General features: G+C 41.5%; 2 protein-coding genes across 4 annotated transcripts; both read left to right on the top strand.

The window, feature by feature from the left end:
• Positions 1–420: 420 nt before the first annotated feature.
• On the top strand, positions 421–22,741 carry ush1c (Usher syndrome 1C). 3 transcript variants are annotated; one of them, XM_038706396.1, is made up of 20 exons: positions 421–560; positions 2,640–2,707; positions 4,083–4,226; positions 4,455–4,593; positions 5,909–6,017; positions 6,139–6,163; positions 6,291–6,348; positions 6,458–6,646; positions 6,731–6,790; positions 7,228–7,284; positions 8,346–8,488; positions 9,157–9,222; positions 9,308–9,465; positions 9,687–9,733; positions 17,424–17,465; positions 18,043–18,096; positions 18,235–18,334; positions 20,833–20,942; positions 21,058–21,113; positions 22,334–22,741. In XM_038706396.1, the coding sequence occupies exons 1-20, from the start codon at positions 525–527 to the stop codon at positions 22,344–22,346; spliced, it is 1,674 nt and encodes a 557-aa protein (XP_038562324.1). In that variant the 5' UTR covers positions 421–524; the 3' UTR covers positions 22,347–22,741. The 3 variants fall into 3 exon arrangements, 2 of the variants coding, with proteins under 2 accessions (XP_038562324.1, XP_038562325.1); XM_038706397.1 differs by lacking the exon at positions 22,334–22,741 and adding an exon at positions 21,259–22,297; XR_005442853.1 differs by lacking the exons at positions 18,235–18,334; positions 22,334–22,741.
• On the top strand, positions 9,740–12,256 carry LOC119893964 (WAS/WASL-interacting protein family member 3-like). Its single transcript, XM_038706399.1, has 2 exons — positions 9,740–10,987; positions 11,348–12,256. Exons 1-2 carry the CDS (start codon positions 10,949–10,951, stop codon positions 12,128–12,130), a joined length of 822 nt encoding a protein of 273 aa, XP_038562327.1. The 5' UTR covers positions 9,740–10,948; the 3' UTR covers positions 12,131–12,256.

The following is a 22,741-nucleotide window of genomic DNA, read 5'->3' as shown; positions in this document are numbered from 1 at the left end:
AGTTTCTTCCATTGACGAATGTTTTTTTCCCAATGAAGGTAATAGTCAGTCATGATTAACGCCGTTGAGGTGGTCATTAGAAGGTTTTTCTGGGTGAAAGTCTCCTTCTGTGTGTCCAGCGATTTTAACATGTGTTTAAAATATGTATATGTAAAACAGAGGCTTTCTGTTTGAGCTAAACGTCCAAGTTACTAGCGTTAATTGTCAAACCGAAGGGCAACACATACAGAAGTTGGCGTTTTAAATTTCAAAATAAAGGACAAAATATGAACTGCGTGGAGCACACGAATTACACGAAAAGTACATAGTTACTAAAGAGTAGGAAAAACTATGCCCCCCCCAATATTCACCATAGTCATATTCTTCATCAACACAAAATGTATCCTTGTTAATTATTGTCTTACTGTGAAAACCGGATGCTGTAATCTTACTACGGCTAGCTTGGCGGTCTGACCCTGGTCCAGTCCTGTCTAACTTCACCGACATACACCGGGATCTCACATTAGTCCGTCTGGCTCTCGGCGATGGAGCGGAAAGTTGCTCGGGAATTTAGGCACAAGGTAAGATACAAACGCAGTCCTCCTCGGTATTGATTAAATCGCTCTTAGAAAGCTCTTTCCCTACCTGGTTGTCACTTCACTGGCACAGGTGTCTCTTTCAGTGGGATGTTACGCAAAAGGCCTGACCGACAGCCCCACGAAAATGAAACTGTTTTCTATATTCAAGAACTATTTTTAAAAGGATAGGCGATTTTAAATGTGTTAAGCTGAACATGATTTGGAAAATGTATGGCAGTAGCTTCAGAGTTAAAATATAAGTTATCTCTAGTGTATCAGTAAACAAAGCCCATAGGAGAAATAATAGACAACAGAGTTGCTAATATATTCATGGGGTTTCATGCACCTGAAATAACTGTTTTTCTTGGGTTATCTAAGGTGAAATGAATTTCATAAGGTTTTGGTCTTACAGTTCCCACAGCTGTTCTGATAAATAGTAATTAACGTTATAGGCTGACCTCTTGTGAATAAATGAGCACAACATGGGCTACAGTGGATCTTGCCTCTTTTTAAAAGTAATTAGCCACAGTGTTTTCTGTATTTGTCCCATGGCTGGTGCCTGTTCCTGGCTCAGGTAAACACCATGCAGCTCTAGGATAAAATAAATGGTATTCCAATCACCATATGTGGTTCCGTCAATTATGCTTTTGTGGTTGGCATTGGCACATTACAGCCCGAAAAGGTATCTATGAGTAAAAGATAACAGAGGAAGGGAACATGATATGTTCAGGGCGTTTTCAGCCCCAGAGCATGTAGGGATCATCACTCTGCCATCTGTGCTGCACGCAGGCAGACAGGGTCCCATATTGCAGCCTCTCCACAAAGGGCATCTTAGCATTAGATAATGTAGATGTATCAGAGATGAGCAGCTGAGCGGAAGAGATGTGACAATTTACTGTTTAATTAGAGGCAGAGGGGCCAGCACGGCACAATCAGGCTTTGTTTCTTTTTGGGACATTATCATAGTCAGTGTTTCTCTGTTTGGTTGAGAGTGTGTGAAGCTTTACTGTACATTCGCAGAAGAACAGCATTATTATCTGCTCTGTCAATTTAAAAGTGCCTTTAAAAGGTGTTTTGCTCTCTGAGGGTGTACTGCAATTGATGTACATTGTAATGGGAAAAAGTTATGTAGGTGTATATTCTGTGACAACAATCTTATAAACTAGACAGTGCTTTTTTTAAAATGGGTATCTGACTAGCCAGTGTGCCTTATTGGTTTTATGGTGCCAAAGTCCACATATCGTTTAGGTTACAGGAGTAGCTCACTGTGTCTCACTGCCCTGAGCAAGAGAAATTTACGACAGTCATAAACACAATGTCACACACCCTCACAACGACCTCACAGCAGGGTCCATTTAGTGTAGCCCTACATTTATGATTGCTTTAGTGAGACATAGGTGATCGACCTATTGCTTTAATCCCTACATTAAATGATACAAGAGTGTCTGACTATGCATGTGTTTTTGACTTATCTTTGAGTGCACACTGCTTAAGATGAAGTGTGTGTGTTGTGTGTGTGTGTGTGTGTGTGTGTGTGTGTGTGTGTGTGTGTGTGTGTGTGTGTGTGTGTGTGTGAGAGAATGTTGGGTGTTCACCTCTGTTACTGTCTGAGATGTAAGACGACACTGCTGACCTTCCTACTGCACAGCCTCTCCTCAGCTGTGCTGCCATTATTCCCTGCCAGTGGTGTGATGGTTGGGGAAGGGCAGTCCATTATACCTGCTTTAGACCTGGGAGTCTCAGCCTCCCCAAAGCTTAGGTTTAACTATCACTCTGATTTATTTTTTATAAAAAGCGACCCAACAGCCTTGTCTTGGACAGATTTAGTCGGAAGAAAAGAATGAAATGTGTTATATCAGTGATTGGCCGAAGCGTTTCCTCAAAACCCTTCTGCTGCAGTTGAGCAGCCATCAGGTTTGTATGACTCATACACGCACACACAAACACACACAGGTGGCCCACCCCCCCCATCGCGCTGACAGGACCACAGGAGAGAGGTACCGTGTGTGCCTGTGGGCCGACATTTCCTCCGATTCAGCGGTGAAAAGGAGGATGGCACCACATGTTTGTCCTTTCTTGCAGGTGGAGTTGCTGATTGAAAATGAAGCAGAGAAGGATTACCTGTTTGATGTCCTCCGCATGTATCACCAGTGAGTACCATCTGTCATTGCTTAGTGTGTGTGTGTGTGTGTGTGTGTGTGTGTGCGAGCAAGCAAGTTGTACTTTCTTTTTTGTTTTGTCTCTGTCAAGCACACACCTGTACTGTACATTCATGGCCCTATATTCCTTCATGAATAAATGGTTGGTGGTTATTGAATATTAAAGGCTACACGTGTTCTCATTTGCCTCACGTGTTGCTGTAATTCCTTGTTCTGTCTTGTTCTGTTTTTCTTCTTCTTCTTCTTCTTCTTCTAACTCCTCGCCAACCTTTAACATTTTCATGTTTAGTTTACAAAAGCTCTTAATCTTGTCACACTCTAGTATAAACTGTGTGCTCCAACAAGGTTTCTGGTAACAGCCTGGTCTCAGAGGGCAGGGGAGGGGGTGCACTGAGGGTATACAGGTCTAGGTTTCAATTGATCTTTGTACAGAGGCAGAGCTCTGTGGCCCCATTGGTTAAGCCTCTGATCCGTTTCCACTGTGCTCCGACAAGCCTGGCCAGTTATCCACAAAGGCCTTTTTTTATGTTCATCCTCCAAACAGGGCTGAAAATGGCACCTATTAATAATTTAAAGAGGAGGCCAGGTGGACAGATTTTATACAGTAGCTTTAACTTTGCTGCTTTAATTGCTGTTCTAGTTGCCTTTTGTCTGCCTTTGAATTGTGAAAGACTGTTGATTGGATTGTTTTTTTCCATCAGTATTTAGATATTACAGTAATATACTTTTACTGTTGTTTAAAATAGAAATGGGAGATAAAAATATCAATATTGAATGTTTCCTCCAAGATTATGTTCTCATCAGGGTAGAAAAGCCTCTGAAAGAGCACCTTTGGGACCATAAAGCTCTACAGTGCAGTCCCCTTGGGTATAGGAATTATTGGGCTATTTAAGTTACTTTAAATGTAGAATTAATTTACAGAAAAGTATTATTAGATAGTAATACACAAACAAATAAAATTAGCAAAGAAGTTTGACAAGACTATGGTAAGTTTGAAGGAGTACTTTCCAGTGCTGTTGTATCAGATTTCTTTATGTTCTCAGGGGTTTCAGGTTTTTGTCCATACGCTGTTCAATTAATTCTCAACTCTTTTTAATGAAGCTGATGCCATTTAGAAACGTACATCATAATGGTGTTTATTCCTACCAAAACCTTTTAATTTCCTTATTCTTGTTTTAGTACTGCCTCAATAATGTATTTCTACTACAAATCCTGTCTTGTACACAGTTGCTCGTTGTAGATAGTCACTTGGTCTTGACCAGGGGACCTTGTATTATATTGTATATCACGTTAATTATCATTATTGTTTTATTGCCCAGCCCTAATACAACACTTAGTTATCTCCCTCTCCCCTCTCCCCTCTCAGGTCGATGGATTTGCCAGTGCTGGTGGGGGACCTAAAGCTGGTCATCAACGAACCAAAGCGCTTGCCCCTGTTTGACGCCATCCGACCGCTCATCCCGCTCAAACACCAGGTGGAGTACGACCTGCTCACCCCCAAGAGGTCGCGGTGAGTACCGCATACAGTAGACTTATGTCCTGGCTCTGGTGTTTATCTGTATCACGTATGTGCCTACGCAAAAGAAACAACCCACAAGGAATATTTAATCACACCATAATATCCCTGAGCATCCCCGTGCTTGTCTGGATGTTCTTTATTTCCCTCACTAAATCTCACATGGTCGTGCATCCTGCTGTCATCCTGTTTAATGTGTTCTTCTCCCTCCTGATTGTGCAGGAAGCTGAAAGAGGTGCGCTTGGATCGGACACATCGTGAGGGACTTGGTCTGAGTGTCCGAGGAGGCCTGGAGTTCGGCTGTGGTCTCTACATATCACAGATTGTCAAAGACGGTCAGGCTGGGAATGTTGGCCTTCAGGTACATAAGTACACAAGTTTTCCAGTTTTTTAATTTTGTCTATGTTACTACATGTTTTTCATATATCTAAACTATTATGTAAATTGGGCTTTTAGTTAAAGTACAAAAGAGCTAAATGTAGAATACTTATTTTTTACTAGTTTTAATATGGTACTAAACATTTTTGCAATCAGTTACTTCATTATACATGTATGTATACACTGTTAGTATACTGTATTTCGTTAGAGTATTATAATATTTTACTTAATCAATATATTCATTAAGGTGAAAGACCTTAAAAAGAACTGTAATGATTTTCTGTGGCAAAGTGTCTCAGTCTCAGTGTCTTAGGCATCAGAATCCACTAGGTGGGGTTAAGCACCATGTTTTGAAACTCTCACAGAGCTTGCAAGTCTGTCACCAATGATCCAGTTTAAACTCTAAAAACTGTTTAGATTGATGCTTTAATGCAGTTTAGACAGAATGGCCACTTTGCGTCTTTGAGTCGTTGTGTATTATGGCAGACTTTAGTAACAGGTAATTATGGAATTGTTAGAGAAACATAATTACTTTTATTAAACTGTTCTACATTCACGGGGATACTGTAATACTGTATGTAGCAGTATGCATTATTACCTTCTAAAAGTCAGGTTGAATAGGTTAACTTCAAATGTATTTCATTCAGCATTCTCATTCACACTAATCAAGTTTTTCACAAATCGCTATATAACGTAATACAATTACTGTATCCTTTTCAAATATGTAGTCTATTATATATTGCATCAACAAACCAAGATCAAGGAGATTAAGGCATTTATTTATTTGTTTTTTTTTAAATAGGGGCCGTAGAGATAATCATTGTTACCCACAGATAACGGATATGATGGATATAGGATGACTAGCTGGAGCCAGTTACCTACAGTGAAACAAATGAGTTGATAAAACGGGATCAGGATAAAAACAACAGGACAGATAAAACTACATGCAGTGTGTAGTGTCTCTGTGTGTGTTGCACATGACAGTGTAAACATTGACATATGTGTGTGTGACTGTAAATATGAATACAGTATGTAAGCACAGATTTGACAAATGAATCTAACAATCCAGTCAAAAGCGGTTCAGTGTCTTTGTTGTTGAGCTTCCTCTGGAAAAGGCTAAAACATGTAAATATATATAGATCACACAGATCAATAAATAGATAGAATTGGTGGCTGGTATATTCAACAGCCAGGGGTGTAAACAGTTGGAGTAGCAGTAAAATTATTAGTGATCTGGCTTCATATATTGAAAGTGAAGGTGTGTCATTCTTAATTTCCCATCCTGTGTTGATTTATAGGTTGGTGATGAGATTGTGCGCATTAATGGATACTCCATCTCCTCCTGCATCCACGAGGAGGTCATCAGTCTCATCAAGACAAAGAAGACCGTGTCGCTCAAAGTCAGGCGTACGTGTCAAACACAAACTCAAAATCAACAGCAGCAGCATGATTGATGTGGATGAAAGTGGATATTGTTTAACGTCAATGGAATAATTTATTTGGTTTGGGTTTTTTTTCATCTGTGCAGATGTGGGGATGATCCCAGTGAAAAGGTAAGATCATTAATATGGTAATATAGTTTTCATTGGTTTATTTAGTGTTGCTATATGGAAAATTTGCTGTTTGAATAGTGATATGGGGAGTGAGGTGCTGTGATGACATTACATTTCATTCCTTTAGCTCATCAGATGAACCCCTCAAGTGGCAGTTTGTCGACCAGTTTGTGTCTGAGTCAGGGGTAGGAGAAACATTTAGTGTTTTCTTCGTGCCGTTTTTCAATGTCAAAAGTTCTCACATCAGCAGAAAAGCCTTTTTAATTTAAATTCTTTATTTCTGTACTTGCCCAGGAGAAAAAAAGCAGCATTGCAGGCTTGGCGTCCATTGGAGGCAAAGAAATCAAGGAGAAGAAGGTTTTCCTCAGCCTCGTGGGTGCCAAAGGCATGGGCATTAGCATCTCCAGTGGTCCAACCCAGAAACCTGGTATCTACATCAGTAACGTCAAGCCGGGCTCCCTTGCTGCAGAAGTTGGACTTGAGGTGAATGACCAGAACACCACCTGAAATTATGAAACTCGTAAACCTGCCTGCTGTGAACTACATCTGTCTTATCCCAAAATCTAGGTCGGAGACCAGATTGTGGAAGTGAACGGGGTAGAATTCACCAACATGGACCACAAAGAGGTGAATTTTGCTTAATTGAATTATTTTTCCACTTGCAACCGTAACAGCTGAACTCCAAAGTCATTTTTGTTATTATATAGATGTTGTCTTTTTTATCTGAAGCACCCACAGCACTGTGTTCTTGTGGTGGCTGTTGAGATAAAACCGCTCATCACTGGCGGTGTTTGTTCTTCGCTTAACTAACTGAGCTGCAGAACAACAGCCAAAATAGTGTTTAACCAGCCCAAATGGTTTTGCAGTAGTAAAAATCCTTCATGGACTGTTGGTTATTTGTCAAAGTGGCTGAAAATGAAGCCTGCAGTATTTACCAGGAGTCTGTGATAATTTCACACCATGATAAATACATACTTTACACAGATCAGGTCTTTCTAAGAGGCTGTTGTAGTACCTTTAATTTATCCAAAACAAATGCATTATTTGAAGTTTTCTGTTTCCAGGCTGTGAGAGTCCTGAAGAGCAGCAGGAGTCTGACAATTACTGTTCTGACAGGAGCTGTAAGTACACTATTTACTATATTATGTTTAATACAGATTAGTAGTAATTTATAGAGCACTCAGTGTTCTCTTTTGCAGGTCCAACCCCAGAACTCGGTCTGAACAGTGTTTTTTCTCATATAACTCTTGTGAGTAATGTTGAACTCACTGGAAGACACTACTGAGTTTAAGACGCATATGATTACACCTGCATAGGAGACACTCATTTAAAATGACAAATCCTACGTTTCTCTCTGTGTTTCTTACATGTAGCGTATTTACATTTGAAAAGGGATTCCCAGAGATTCCCATGTTTCTAGGATATTAAAGATGTATCCAACCAGTCAAATATGATAAATCACAAGCAAATACATAGTAGAGTAAAGTTATAATCTTGACATAGTGTGATGTATATTGTAAGTGGGATCATAGAATAATGTTTAGATAGGAAAAAACCCGAGATATGGATCAAATCTGCAGATAGTAAAACCGGGATAATCTGTTATGGATGTGGGAGCACAGACTTCTGACTTGTCTCCTTTGTATTCCTGCACCGCACAGATTAATGTGCCATTCTGTTTGTGAGACATGATATTACCTAGACTGTGTGTCTGTCTGCAGGAGCAATATTAATCATCAGTCAAGTCGCTCGGCAGGTTGTTTGCCTTGGGACTCAGTGACTGAGACAAGCAGTCCCGTCTTATTTACTGTTTTCCTCGGTGCCTGTCTAATTCCTTTATTTGGGTTGGCATTTGTGTGTGTATGTCTTCATTTTGACACGTGCAGTACATCCACCATTATAGCTTATTGAAATTCAAGGCTGTGCTCCAAAATAGGATAGGCACTAGTTATTTTATATGTGACAAATTGAGCAGTGATATAAAAGCAAACCTAAATATTATAAAGGCTTCGAAGATGTGACGTGACAAAAACAGACTCGACAGCAAATCTGCTCCCTCTCCCTGGTCCGGGAGGCTGGCTTGGGCTTGCCTGCCGGTCTCCAGAGCCAAAAAATTTAAGGACCCCTGCCGTACACAATGTCTTTCCCTGATTATCGTCTCTCGCTGTTGTCACTCTCTCAGGGCAGCGAGCTGTTTATGACAGATGAGGAGCGTCTGGCAGTGGAGGCCCGCAGGGAGCTGGAAAGGCAGGAGCTGATGCACCAGAAGAGGGTGGCACTGGAGACCAACAAAATCATTAAAGAGCAGCAGGAGAAGGAGAGGCAGTGAGTGAACAGCACAAAAAGCAAACTCTCCTCATCTGAAGAACCACCCTGTCTTGTGTTGTTTGGCAGAAGGATGACAGTTGTGTTGTTGTGCCCGTACAGGAGACAGATGTTTTAATGTCTGTGTCATAATGTATGGAAGGTATATAGTCTATGATCTCACCACATGTTAAATTGTCACCCATCCCTCAAATCATAGCTTATAACACAATAGAAAGATACACACAGGGTCTAACCCAATTTGAAATTCTGTTGACTTGATGACGGAAATTTAATTTCTATTTAAAACTAATAAGTGACTGCAGTGAAGATACCTGGTTCTACTGTATATCTACCTGGTATACCTCTGGTTGCCCAACGAATGACTGCAGCCTCACTCTGAAATTGAGATCTCTGATTATTAAAAGAGAAGAGACTAGATTGGCCTTTGATTTGAAGTGAGCCGACAACTGGGTTCAATAATGAGCTTAGGAAATACCAACATAAGGTCATCACCCAATAGCAAAGGTGTTGACCTTACGTTGATGTTTTCCAGAAATCCCTCCTGTGCATTGCTTGACCTGCTTATACCAGCGCACAGCAAGAGGAACAGAGTACTATGCACATGTCAGGGGCACAGAAAGTAAACAGGAGAGTTTTATTTTGGATTTTTGTCATGTGCTTTATAGGAGACAGATGGAGATATCTCAGAAAACTACAGAGGAAGAGGAGCGCTATAAGAAGGAGATGGAGAAGTATACAGCTCGTTTTGTTCATGAAGTTCCACTTCAATGTTGTTTTGCCATGTTTGAGACATCTTACATCTCTGACATGTTGTAGGATTGAGGCTGTGGAGAAGAAGCACAACCGAGAGTGGGAGGAGGACTGGGGAGCCAAAGACAGACCCAAGAGCCCTAAGAGCCCCCGCACACCAAGGAGCCCATCACCAGCCCCACCTGAGATAAAAACCACCCCGACTACAAAGGCCAAGAGTTCTCGTGAGTAGACCTGAACGAATCTTTGACCCGAAATGCATGAAGCCTCTATTCACTTCTGAACCTCCAGTATGTGTTCTTCTGAAACCGTAGAGTTGTTAGAAGTAACTGTATGTCACCTAATTTCCCTTCCTCTCTGCATGCTCTCTCCCTCTCTCTCCCTCTCTCTCTCTCTGTCACTTCTGTGTGCTGTGCTGCTGCTTTTTACGGCCTCTCCCCTAAAGCCGGCTCCTTCACAGAGGAAGACAAGGAGGAAGAGCAGGACAGACAAGTGAGTCTGGAGCCTGGGCTGTCACTGTCGTCAGCTGTCGTAGGAGGACGTTTGTGCAAACCACTGTACACACCGTCAAGTGCAAGATTCCCTTTGACAACCAACATGTAGCCATTGGAGAGTGTGTTTTTAAGTATCATTTGAATTAGATGCCCTTTTTTTGCTAGATGCTGCGTAAAAAGAAATGACACACAACCAAAATCCAGCTGTTAAAAGACGCCTTTTTCAGCTCATTAAACACGGTTTTTGTATTGTTATTCAGAGTGCCTGAATGGAGCAGGCTTAATCTGTTTCCTACCTTTTTTCTCTTTGAGTGCTGTGTTGTGGCTCTTTAGTGAAATGTTTTTTTAATTAGGTACCCTGCCTGGAGTTTGCTGTCTTTTAACCTTGGAAGTAATTTAACAAACTTGTGAGAGTGATCATTATCATCTCCTTCCTCAGCATTTGGCTGGTTTTATCGATATGAGGGGAAGCTGCCGTCACTTCGCAAGGTACAGTCAGCTCCCTGAGTTCAGTGTGGTGTCAGAGTGGCTACAAAGGAAAGATTAGCAAAACTCCTTTTCTACTTTTACCTGGTTTTTATGTGATTGTGAAGTGGCAGTTCAAGATCATAGCTTTTGTCCTTTATTAAGTTGTTTGACCAGTCATAGATACCAGTGTGGTGTCACTTGCTAGCATGTCATGCTGTGTGGTTTGGAGTGGCAGCTTTGTCTGTCTCCTGCTTTTTATACTGACCAACTGATGGCACCTCAGAAAGGAGAGAAGAAGAAGAAAAAGAAGAAAGTGTCCAACACAGACACGCTGCAGGAGCAGAGAAAAAACAAGAAGGAGATGGAGTTTGAGCTGAAACTCGCCAAGGAGAAAGAAGAGATGCATGAACGAGAGAAGCAACTGAAGATCAATCGGCTGGTTCAGGAGGTACAAAAATAGCTCCTTACCAAAGTTACAAGTGGAGTGGACAAAGTGACCATGTGGAATAAACCATTTGACATTTACGATGCATTTTATGGCACCGTTAACTTTGCTTTCAGGGCTTCAAGTTGTGGTTGTATGTTAAAGCAGAGCGTTTAAATGTGTGTGCATAATTATTAATTCCTATCGTCTGGTGCTGCATGTATGGCCTTGGCTCTGTCCTAGGTTTCAGAGACAGAGAGAGAAGACCTAGAGGAGTCGGAGAAAGTGCAACACTGGGTGGAGCGTCTTTGTCAGACTCGGATGGAGCAGATCTCCTGCGTTGAGAACGACTCCCCAGAGGTACAGAGTGAGACCACCTCTGTCTAAAACCTCTCTGCACTCAGAGCTCTTAGACACAACGTTACACTGTATGTTTCTAAGCCTCTTTCTTTGCTAGCATAGCGTTGATGATGATAGCATTGAGGTGACTCCTTCCCGCCATGTTTAGTTGGTGACCGTCTCTGTGGCTGTCAACATATTTACTCTCTAACAGAACAGCATGTTAGAGAGTGAAATGACACGGGGAAGTTCAGTAGTGCTCAGAAGTTGTGGATTTAGAATTTATGTATGTGTGTTTGCCTGAATTTTTAAATAGGTCAACAGGAGAAATGACGCATGAGGTTGAAACAAGTCATTTTTCATTTCATTGTGACATTTAAGCTCTCCCCGCCGTACTCTCCTGCCTCTGAGCCCAGGGTGAAGCGTTTCCGTGGCGGCCTCCACCTGGCCACCACCGACCTGGACGACATTAACCTGGATGTGGATCAGAGCCTGCGGGGCCCTCTGAAGAGACTGGCCCCCACCCAGCCCAACACTAGCCAGCCTCCCCCTCCCTTGCCTCTCCCTCCACCCTCGCCCAAGCTGAAACCTCAAATACCCAACTACTCCCCTCCTTACACTCGGGCGTCCCCACAGCGGCGGCCTCCTTCTCCATCCAGCGCTAGAAAACCTCCCTCTGCTCCGTCTACCTTGATCAACAAGGGGCGCATGCCTCACTCACAGCCTCACCGTCACCCTCATCCCCCTCAACCCCAACCCCCTCGCCCACCTTCCTCCCACTATCCTCCCCCGTCTCAGTCATCGTGGCCTCCATCCTCCCCTCAGCCTGCTCCGCGGCCTCCCCCGCCTCCGCCCCCTCCTCCTCCACCTCCTCCGCCACCCCCTCCGCCCCCACCCCCGCAGCACTCTGAAGAACGAGTAGGAACCCTCAGCGGGTTCCGCCAGCATCATCACCATCACCTCCAACATCCTCCCAGTCCTCCGGAGCGCAGGAGCGAGTGGGAGTCAGGCGGCTATCTCCCAAGAGGAGGGATTTACTCGTCTAACACCAGTGAAATGTCCTACCCCTCTAGTCCGAAGGTTAGAGATTCTTGTGTGACAGAGATTTTGTGTTGGATTGGTTTTTTCCGCTTTTTTAATTATTTCCTTGTCTTGGTTTACTGATAGATGGCTCCTCTTTTATGAGTTGCATCAGCAGCTAAAATATACAGTGGGTACGGAAAGTATTCAGACCCCTTTAAATTTTTCACTCTCTGCAGCCATTTTCCAAAAATCAAAAAAGTTCATTTTATTTCTCAGTAATGTACACTCAGCACCCCATCTTGACAGAAAAAAACAGAAATGTAGAAATTTTTGCAAATTTATTAAAAAAGAAAAACTGAAATATCACATGGTCATAAGTATTCAGACCCTTTGCTCAGTATTTAGTAGAAGCACCCTTTTGATCTAATACAGCCATGAGTCGTTTTGGGAAAGATGCAACAAGTTTTTCACATCTGGATTTGGGTATCCTCTGCCATTCCTCCTTGCAGATCCTCTCCAGTTCTGTCAGGTTGGATGGTAAACGTTGGTGGACAGCCATTTTCAGGTCTCTCCAGAGATGCTCAATTCGGTTTAAGTCAGGGCTCTGGCTGGGCCATTCAAGAACAGCCACGGAGTTGTTGCGAAGCCACTCCTTCGTTATTTTAGCGGTGTGCTTAGGGTCATTGTCTTGTTGGAAGGTAAACCTTCGGCCCAGTCTGAGGTCCAGAGCACTCTGGAAAAGGTTTTCGTCCAGGATATCCCTGTACTTGGCCGCATTCATCTTTCCCTCGATTGCAACCCGTCGTCCTGTCCCTGCAGCTGAAAAACACCCCCACAGCATGATGCTGCCACCACCATGCTTCACTGTTGAGACTGTATTGGACAGGTGATGAGCAGTGCCTGGTTTTCTCCACACATACCGCTTAGAATTAAGGCCAAAAAGTTCTATCTTGGTCTCATCAGACCAGAGGATCTTATTTATCACCATCTTGGAGTCCTTCAGGTGTTTTTTAGCAAACTCCATGCGGGCTTTCATGTGTCTTGCACTGAGGAGAGGCCTCCGTCGGGCCACTCTGCCATAAAGCCCCGACTGGTGGATTGCTGCAGTGATGGTTGACTTACAACAACTTTCTCCCATCTCCCGACTGCATCTCTGGAGCTCAGCCACAGTGACCTTTGGGTTCTTCTTTACCTCTCTCACCAAGGCTCTTCTCCCCCGATAGCTCAGTTTGGCCGGACGGCCAGCTCTAGGAAGGGTTCTGGTCGTCCCAAACGTCTTCCATTTGAGGATTATGGAGGCCACTGTGCTTTTAGGAACCTTAAGTGCAGCAGAAATTTTTTTGTAACCTTGGCCAGATCTGTGCCTTGCCACAATTCTGTCTCTGAGCTCTTCAGGCAGTTCCTTTGACCTCATGATTCTCATTTGCTCTGACTGATTTTGCTCTGAGCTGTAAGGTCTTATATAGACAGGTGTGTGGCTTTCCTAATCAAGTCCAATCAGTATAATCAAACACAGCTGGACTCAAATGAAGGTGTAGAACCATCTCAAGGATGATCAGAAGAAATAGACAGCACCTGAGTTAAATATGAGTGTCACGGCAAAGGGTCTGAATACTTGATTTTTGGAAAATGGCTGCAATGAAACAAAGAGTGAAAAATTTAAAGGGGTCTGAATACTTTCCGTACCCACTGTATATGTCAGGAGCTCTCAGAGTTAATGCCATGGGCCATTTCAAGGCCATGGGACTCAATCCTATTTAATGCATGGGTTTATGCGCATGCATGTGATGTTTTATGCATGAACAGAGAGCGATACATCGTATTAGCACGACTGAATTGGACAGCAATTGATCTACAAATTTCTTCTAGCTGAGGGAAATGCATTCAAAGGTGGAGTTAGTTGTTATTGATGTTTGCTTGTAGCTGTGTGGATTGTTGTCCCTGGTGGAGTGTTGCATGGTGTGCAGTGGTGATGAAAGAAGCATGTTATATACCGAGAGGAGCTGGTTTTGTTTGTTAGGACGTTTCCACTTAGTCCAGTAGGATAGACATTGAATCCCTTTGAAACCTCAGCCATGATGTGATATCTGTGAAAATTGGAATGAGTCTGGGTGTGTGTTGCATATATTCCTGCAGTCCTCTGTATATCCCAGGGGGCTTAAAGATTCATTTTATTTTACTGTGGCTCAGGTAATGAGAAATACCTCCCATGCCAGTCGCGTTTCCAGCTCAAGCTCTCCCTTGGTGAGTCTGAGTCAAGTTTCGCAAACCTCCTTCTTTAGTCTAAATGATGAGCTTTATTAGTCTGTCCACTCCCACCAAATGAAAATACTGTTTACATACAAACCTATACTCAGCTGTTGTGTGGAAACATGTTTGTTCCCCAATAGCAACTAGCTCCTAGTCCCCCTAACCAGAGGCGTCAGATGGCCCCTGTCATGTCTAAACCCGTCATGCTGCCTCAGTCCCAGACCCAGCGACCAGATCCACTAAGATCTGCACTCCGTTCTGAAGGCCTGGTATGAAACACACCACACCTCATCTCCTTGGTTCAACTTAATAGGGTCATAAAGCATTCAGACATCTGGCACACTGTGCTATCATGTCTTTGAGGGATTAATCTCTGCCTCTTTTTGTGAGTCCTGATGAGCCTCCTAGACTCGCCAGCTGTTTCGCAGAGAGCCAATCTTTTGTTATTAGATCGCACGGGAGCCGCTTCACCCTCCTGACAAAGAGCTCTAATGAAACTGGGAAGTTTATTTTTCAAACCGCATTTGTTTTTGCCTCAAATTAAGTCACGCATTTACACCTGAGAGAACAACAGTACAACCCCTTGCTTCTACTACCAGGTTAGGGTTGGGCCAATTGACGATGACATCGTCCATCGGCGATGGCTGAACAGACATCACAACGTTGAGCCACCATTGTGATTGTTCACATTATACCGTCCTGTGAAAGGGAAAGCAGGTTTTAATCCCCAAGAACGTTATTATTATTTAAATAAACCTGCTTCGCACCTGCCTTGGACTTTTCTGCTCCCCACACTCAGACACACTCACACTAACACCTGTGGTATCTAACTGTAAACACACGCCCCCCCCCCCCCCCCCCCCAATCCGTTATCACGGCAGCAGGTGAGCCACGTGTCGGCTTGTTAATGACATAGCCTATCAAACAACCAAAACCAACATGTGCGCCCTGTGTTCAATGCTGTTTTACCTGGTCCATGCTTGCACATAAGACGACCTATAACACCCCCCCCTTTTCATCGTCCTTCACGATGCTTCATTGTAGATATCGTCAGATGGAAATTTTGTAGACATCGCCCAACCCTTGAGGTGCACCTTGACTGCAGTACCTGAAGGAGGGGACGCCATAAATCATTCCCTTTCCTCTAACATGTTTTACCTCAGTCGTCAGAGTAGTTTACATTACCGCAGCACACACCTAAGCTATTACTGTTTTGAAATACAGTTTCATATGTTGTATTTCATCATAGGAAATATTGACATCAAAGAAAATTGCTGCTGAAGGGAGTTGTGTTTTTAGTCAGGTTTTGTGTTGTATTTCCCCAAGGACAGTGGTATACTGTAGTATTTACATAGGATTCCTCATGGTCACTGTGATAAGGATAAGGCTGGTAATAGTCTATATTTTTCTTATTGTCAACAAATCATGGCAGTGGTGGCCCAAAGGTTAGAGAAGCCGGTTCAATCGCCGGAACAGCAGGATTAAATCTGGGTGTAGAAAGTAAACCAAGCAGTGCATTTATCACCACTGAGGTGCCCTTGAGGAAGGCCCATAAGGTGCCCAGTCAGTTATTTCCTGACTCTAGCTGAATCTACATTGGTCTACTGCAGAGACACTATCCATTTAAATTAGTATAATATAATAACATTAAATAAAAAGATTAATGTTCAGTTGATAGTATACGGTTAGTATAACATTAATATATTATTTACTATATTCATTATAATTTCGTATAATAGTATACTTTTTTACAACTAGTTGAATATTAAATCCAAGTCCAGCTGTTTTTTTCTGTGGGTTGTTTTTATTCATTAAATCCATGTGCAAGAAAAGGGCTCTACATTGGTCTCTAATTTGTTAATGCAAAGCACTAACTTGTCAATAATCATATTGTTCAACATTTAAAGATTTGCTGTAGTACGTCAAACTTTTTTTAATGTCCTGCCCCATCTAGATGTGATTGGTCGGTTGACAAAAATGAAAAGTTGAACTTGTTGACCAACAAAATGCACCGATAAAGCTTTTTTGGTTCGTATATATCTGTTTTTAGGGGTGCATGCGAGAGCTCGGTGTGGGCGTAAATAACGAGCAGACTAAAGTGCACACAGAGATGAGAGTATCACACACACTTTTTTGTTAACTTAAATTGCAAATACGTTTCATATACTGTATAAAATAATTCAAGCATAGAATGAGATGTTACCTTTTCTCTATTTCAGCCTCCGGAAATGCTGAAACGAATGGTTCCTTTCAACTCGTCTTTTAAATCAAACCCCAAACGACAAGTAATCCATATCTATCACCACCTCTCTTTATGTATTAATACTTTTGAGTGCTTTTTCTCCTGGTCTTTCTGCACCTTTTGTCTCCATGCTCACACATCAGGTGTCCTAATGGATGTCCTCTCTGTCGGCTGTTTCCTTGCCTTTAGGTTCAGTTGTTCATCTGATGCATGCCTGCACTTTTATTGATTTTACTAAAAGAAAGGAAGGTGGTTGTGTTACATTTCCATGTACCTTCACTTTGCTTGGAGACAGGGAACATCTTTCTCAATAGATGTACTGTATACTGTATATTCTGTATAGATTTTGTGGGCTGATTTCAACTGCTGTCTTCAACAACAGCAAATAAAAACATATATTACAAATTAGTTCATTTTTTAAAATCTCCAGTGCTGGGTGTCTGCACAACAACAGTGAACAGTTAGATTAATGTCTGTTTATTCTGCAGGGAGAAAATTGCCCTCTGACTCATTGTAGCGGGATAAATGTGATGTCCTTTCTCTGAGAGCTTTGTTCTGTTTCCTTCCTTTCAAATTAAATAGCTGTCGTCTTTGGTTGACTGATTAGGAATGATTTCCTGTGTGTGTGTGTGTGTGTTTCTGTTAATAATTGTTGCCATTATTGAATTAAAGCATGCGGTTTTAAAAGCCCCTGTGTTTTTCAAATTAATGACTGAAGAGTATCTCCATGGTTTCCATTTGGTCAGTGTGGTATTAAAACAAACTGCTGAAAAGAACTGGTTGTCAAAGGAAATCTGATCAGCACTTCCTGCAGTGACTTGTTAGACAGCTGACATTCTCAGAGATCCGTTAGGATTGCTGTTGTATCTTTGTGTCCTGTTTGTGAACTCTATCATGCCATATTGATCAGTTTTAATGAACTATATATTGATTCTCTTTCAGGGATTTCAGAAATATGAGGAAGAGTTTGATCCCTACGCCATGGTATTGTATGCCTGATGTTGTTAGCACGACAACAATGCAGAAAATGCCACACATATTTGCCTATTTAAAATGAAATTGTTGTGCAGCTACAGGCCTTGCTAACTAAGCAAACAAACCTTGTTTCTGCTACTACATGATCAGTAAACCACAAATACACATGTTTCTGAAGATTACAAAATGTGTTGAAATTGTTCCAATGGTAGCCATTGTGAATTATGTTACACCAAAGATGCCTTAAACCTAGCATTACTACAAGTTGTAAGAACTACAGCACAGCCTGAGTGCTGAAGGGACATTAGCTAGTTGTTTGTTAATAGCAATGTAAGCTAACTTCTCATAGCTAGCTAGTGGAAGAGATGTTTCCTGTTTGTTTCCTTAATGAGCATGTATAACAGAGCAGCAGTCCTCTCTTCATAAGGTATACCATCCATGGTAAAAAGTCTTTTGGTGAGCATGACCAGGCACTTATGCAGAGAGTAGGAGGCCATTCTTTATGTTATCATTATATTACCTACGATGCAAATGCAGTGTTGTTTTCAGCTTTTTTCCTCCTCTTTCTTCAATCTTTTGTTTTTAGTTCTCCGCGGACCAGATAGCCGGGCGAGATGTAAGACTGCTGAGGATCAAAAAGGTACTTACTGTGCCTTCTGCCTTAACTTCAGATAACTCTGTTTATTGATCAGAGCAATCTCACTTTGAAAAAAAGGTCTAAAGTCAAAAACATGACTGAAAGTGATTGGTGTTGATGTTTTTGTTTATTGTTCTTAAGTTAGGACAGCTTGACGTTGTTCTGGAGGGAGGGGCAGACTCTCCATTGGGAAAGTTGGTGGTATCTTCTGTGTATGAAGGCGGCGCTGCCGATAAGCATGGTCTGTTCATCTTTAAATTTTTAACTTAATCACACCTTAACTTTAAATCCACAAAAGAAAGAAATCTAATTTAAGTGAAAACATATTAGATAGGAGCATTCTTGCTTGATAAGAGTCACATTGGCCATAAGGCCAGAATTAGACTCTTGTTTAGTGTGGTTAATATAATTACAAGCCAATTAATACTCATTACTTGGAGATTAGATTACGATTAAGTTAAGGCGAGACATTACAGTCAAATAGGCTTTTTTCCCAACTTTACTCATATCACAATGAAACTTTACAAGCTAAATATATACATAAATAGAAGCTTTTGTTGAATTACAAATGTTTGTTTGTTTTTTAATATGCAAATTATGTATTTCCTCATTAAATATGCACTGATTTGTATATAATACAAATGTTTTTTAATGAATCTATTCAAAATATACCTCTCATATGTGTGACGGACCCTTTTTTTCCACATATTTTCCGGAAAAATCCCACATAAAGTGAGAATGATAAAAGATATTTTGTTTGATATTTTCTCTGTAAATGTCTTCCTATGAGACCTAAGAAACAAGGAAAATGACTTGGCGTACATGAAACATGTGATTTTGAGAAAACCACTGTTAAAGATTAGCAAACACACTTAGCATAAAAATGACTGTTTGTCACTGAACACTTCTTCTCTTATTGATGAAATTATAAGGACTAGCTAACACTGTGAACTTTTACATAGAAAATGCTAACAAAGATTAAATTTAAAAATCTGTGGTTAACAGACTTGGTTTAAATAGACAAATAATAATGTTTATCAATGTTAATCCAGATTATTTGTACATTTTATAAAAGTATGGTAATAATATCCAACAAAGGTTAAAATCAAGGGCAACTGGAAGACGTTTCGTCCCTCATCCAAAGGACTTCTTCAGTTCTGACTGACTGGCAGGGAAACTCAGCTATTTAACCTCAGTGGGGTCGTTGGCCCGGGTCATCGATACCGCTGGTTCGTTAGTGTTCCTTGTTGCTGTGACGACAGTCGTTACAGTCGTTAAGACTACCTGTGGCCAAGACTGAACGACCATCGTTGGTATCTTCACCTGAGGCCAATAGGTTACGTTTGTTGAGTTTCCTGGGAAGTGATGAAAGGACAGCATTGTAGAAGGGCCAACTCCTCAGGTCAAGACTCTGCAGTCTACTTACATCTGAAGGACAGAGGACACTCGTTTGAGGACCACCAGGTGCACATTTTAGACAGAGAAGATGGATGGTTTGATGAGGTGTCAAGGAAGCCATCTATACAAGGGTTGAGAAGCCGTCATTGAACAGAGGAGGGGGTCTACGCCACCACTTATCCCCCACTTACAATGCTGTCCTTTCATCACTTCCCAGGAAACTCAACAAACGTAACCTATTGGCCTCAGGTGAAGATACCAACGATGGTCGTTCAGTCTTGGCCACAGGTAGTCTTAACGACTGTAATGACTGTCGTCACAGCAACAAGGAACACTAACGAACCAGCGGTATCGATGACCCGGGCCAATGACCCCACTGAGGTTAAATAGCTGAGTTTCCCTGCTAGTCAGTCAGAACTGAAGAAGTCCTTTGGATGAGGGACGAAACGTCTTCCAGTATCTTCAACCAAGTCCAGTTGCCCTTGATTTTAACCTTCGTTGGATAACTATGACCTGGATGACTGAGAATCTTCATAGATATGGTAATAATAGTTGCAAAATAACTTGAAATCTGAAAATTGACAGATTGAAGCAAAATCATCATTTTGGACTGTGGTGTCTCGCCTTAAAGTAAGACTAGTGTTATTTTTGTTTCTAGATAACAAAACACCAAAGGGCCTAGTCAGAACTGGTTAATCAAATTCATACTCAAAACAAGTCAGACTAGATTTGAAATCTAAAAAATATTATTTCACTTACTCAAATATAGATTTTACAGTGAATGTATTTTTTTTTTAAAGTATGTCTTGAAGGAATAAATTAAATATTTTAAAACACCACACTGTACAACACAATACAGATCAACCAGCGCCACAAATCACACCTCTCTAAACCAGTTTCAGCAAAAATCAAACATGAAAACTCCAGTTATGTACTGCAGGATTTATTTTAGTGCTGTATTTATATGTATATGTATTTGGCTGCATTAGTTTTAGCTAGGTGTGCCAAATAAACTGGCAGTAAGTCTGGACTCCATTAACGAACGTCCCCATTCAGCCTCGATTGCACAATCCCGGGCAACATAATTGCACTACAAATACACTAGTCCTACTTGTGCAGACAAAAAGCCTTATGAACAGAATGTAAATCAGTATGTGGCTGTATTTGTCTCCATGGTGAAATATAGGGATGGACTCCCCCACAAAAAACACTGTTCTAACTGTGGGGTAAAACATGTTTATGGATTACTGGTTTGCTTGAGTCGATGTAGAGATTAAAGTGTTTGAGTTGACTGCATTTATCTCTGTATGCCACTGTTGTGAACGTTGCATGTGTTTGTAGGTGGCATTGTACCCGGGGATGAACTTATGGCTGTGAATGGGAAGATCCTGATCGATGCCACGTTGACAGAGGGACAAAACTCTCTGGCTCGCGCCTGGAATAGCGGAGGGGTAGGACTGGGATTAGAGTAAAATGAAATGCCTTATTTTTTACCCTAGGATAGACATCCTTAGATCTCAAATTGATTCAAATCAAAATGAAAGTAACTGGTGTTTTTACCTTCAGGACTGGATCGATGTTGTGATTGCCGTTTCCCCTCCAAAAGAATATGAAGATGAAGTGTAAGCATTTCTGCTTATTATTTATGTTCTGGTCTAAATGTGTACCTTCATTTTTTTCACATCATATACGTTATGATTTAATTTTTGTGATTATTTAGGCCACAGTATGTGACAGTGTGGCTTGTGTGTCTGTGTGTGTATGCAGCCCTAAGTCAGCATCAGTCAGTCCCACTGTGAACAGAAAGGTGTTTGAAGGCAGTGCAACACTGTACAGACATGGCTACCTACTCCAACACTAGCCCTTCCTTCTCTTCCTCCCTGACCCTCGTGCTGGTAAAATCAAATTTAGTCTTCAAACCTCCTCCTCTTCACTGCACGCCTCAGAGGGGAGGTTTGGTGTGCCACTTGTATTTGTTTGGCCCCATTTTTATTTTCTTGAGCACATGTGACAGTCTCCCTCCCCGTCAATCAGAAGAAAGCAAACAAGCATATTTGGTATTTTCCCCCTGCACCTTTATCAGAGTTATGTATCACTGTTGTTATAGCTATTGTGACAGTGAATGTATACAAGCACATACAATGTGCAGTTTTCCTTTTTGTCTATTTCAAAAATGTCTCGAGGCGATGTATTTTTATTGCTGACGCATGTACTCTACAGCGAATCAGCCATGCTATTTGAGTGAAGAAATGTACAACTAATGCAATCAGTGACCCTTCCCACCGTATATCTGCCAAATCACTACCCAATGAGCCGTATATAAACACATATGTACATGTGTGGCCTCTGTGGTTTTGTCCTGCATCGTCATATCATTGACGCTTATTAAAACAGCCTAGGACTTCTGCCAGCCTTCAGCAGTTGTTCTGATTGATGTTGTCCCACACGACTGTTACATGTTCTGACATATAGGCACTAAGTGAGATTGGTTGGTACTGTAGCGCGGATTTCTCCTGTGTTATAGTAAATGTTAATATGTTCACAGTGTGCGATCTGGGGTTCTTTTTATGTTGACATGATGATGTTTTAAAAGAAAGTGGGTTTCGCAGTTTCAGTTCCTCAACCAAAAAAAAGAAAAGACAGGACCGTTTAAGCCTTGATCATTTTGTGTTTCCAAAACTCACCTGCATGTGTGTTGGTCTGTTGTGCTTAATGTGCAGTGGTCGAAGCAAGCACAATTTAAAAACTGTTTTCCTAATTCATACTTTTCTAAGCAGTCCGCTTAATAAAGCACAGTAAAGCACAACAGTTAATGAATTCATTCATCTCTCCTCTCCTGCAGAACATTCTTCTAGTCTCACCAACAGCCTGCCAAGAAAACCACACTGATTTAAGAAGCTTTTCATTGTTGAGGATTGCTTCAAGACTCACCATCTTCTTCATCACAATAAAATGTTTCCTTTTCATATTCACATTCAACTGTTAAAACACAACAGCTGAAGATGGTCTTTTTTACGTAACACTTTCTTTTTCATTTAATTCATTAAAACCTGTGTCATGTATCAAGATATTGACACCGTGCATAAAGGATGATCCGGTCAATATCAGTGTATCTTCTGTACTACTCTTCTTTGCCTCTGTCAACCCTAGGCATTGTTCACCTAATTTAGTTAAGCATGGTCATGCTGATCTATCCCTTCAGACATGTGTCTCATATGTCAGTATAACAATAAAGGGCGATCTAATACAG

The sequence above is a fragment of the Micropterus salmoides genome, unplaced genomic scaffold (assembly GCF_014851395.1).
Source record: "Micropterus salmoides isolate LMB-PRFRI ecotype aquatic unplaced genomic scaffold, ASM1485139v1 Ms_hic_scaffold_8, whole genome shotgun sequence".
Taxonomy (NCBI): domain Eukaryota; kingdom Metazoa; phylum Chordata; class Actinopteri; order Centrarchiformes; family Centrarchidae; genus Micropterus; species Micropterus salmoides.
The sequence above is the reverse complement of the archived record's forward strand: the minus strand, read 5'-3'. Positions and strand labels throughout refer to the sequence as shown.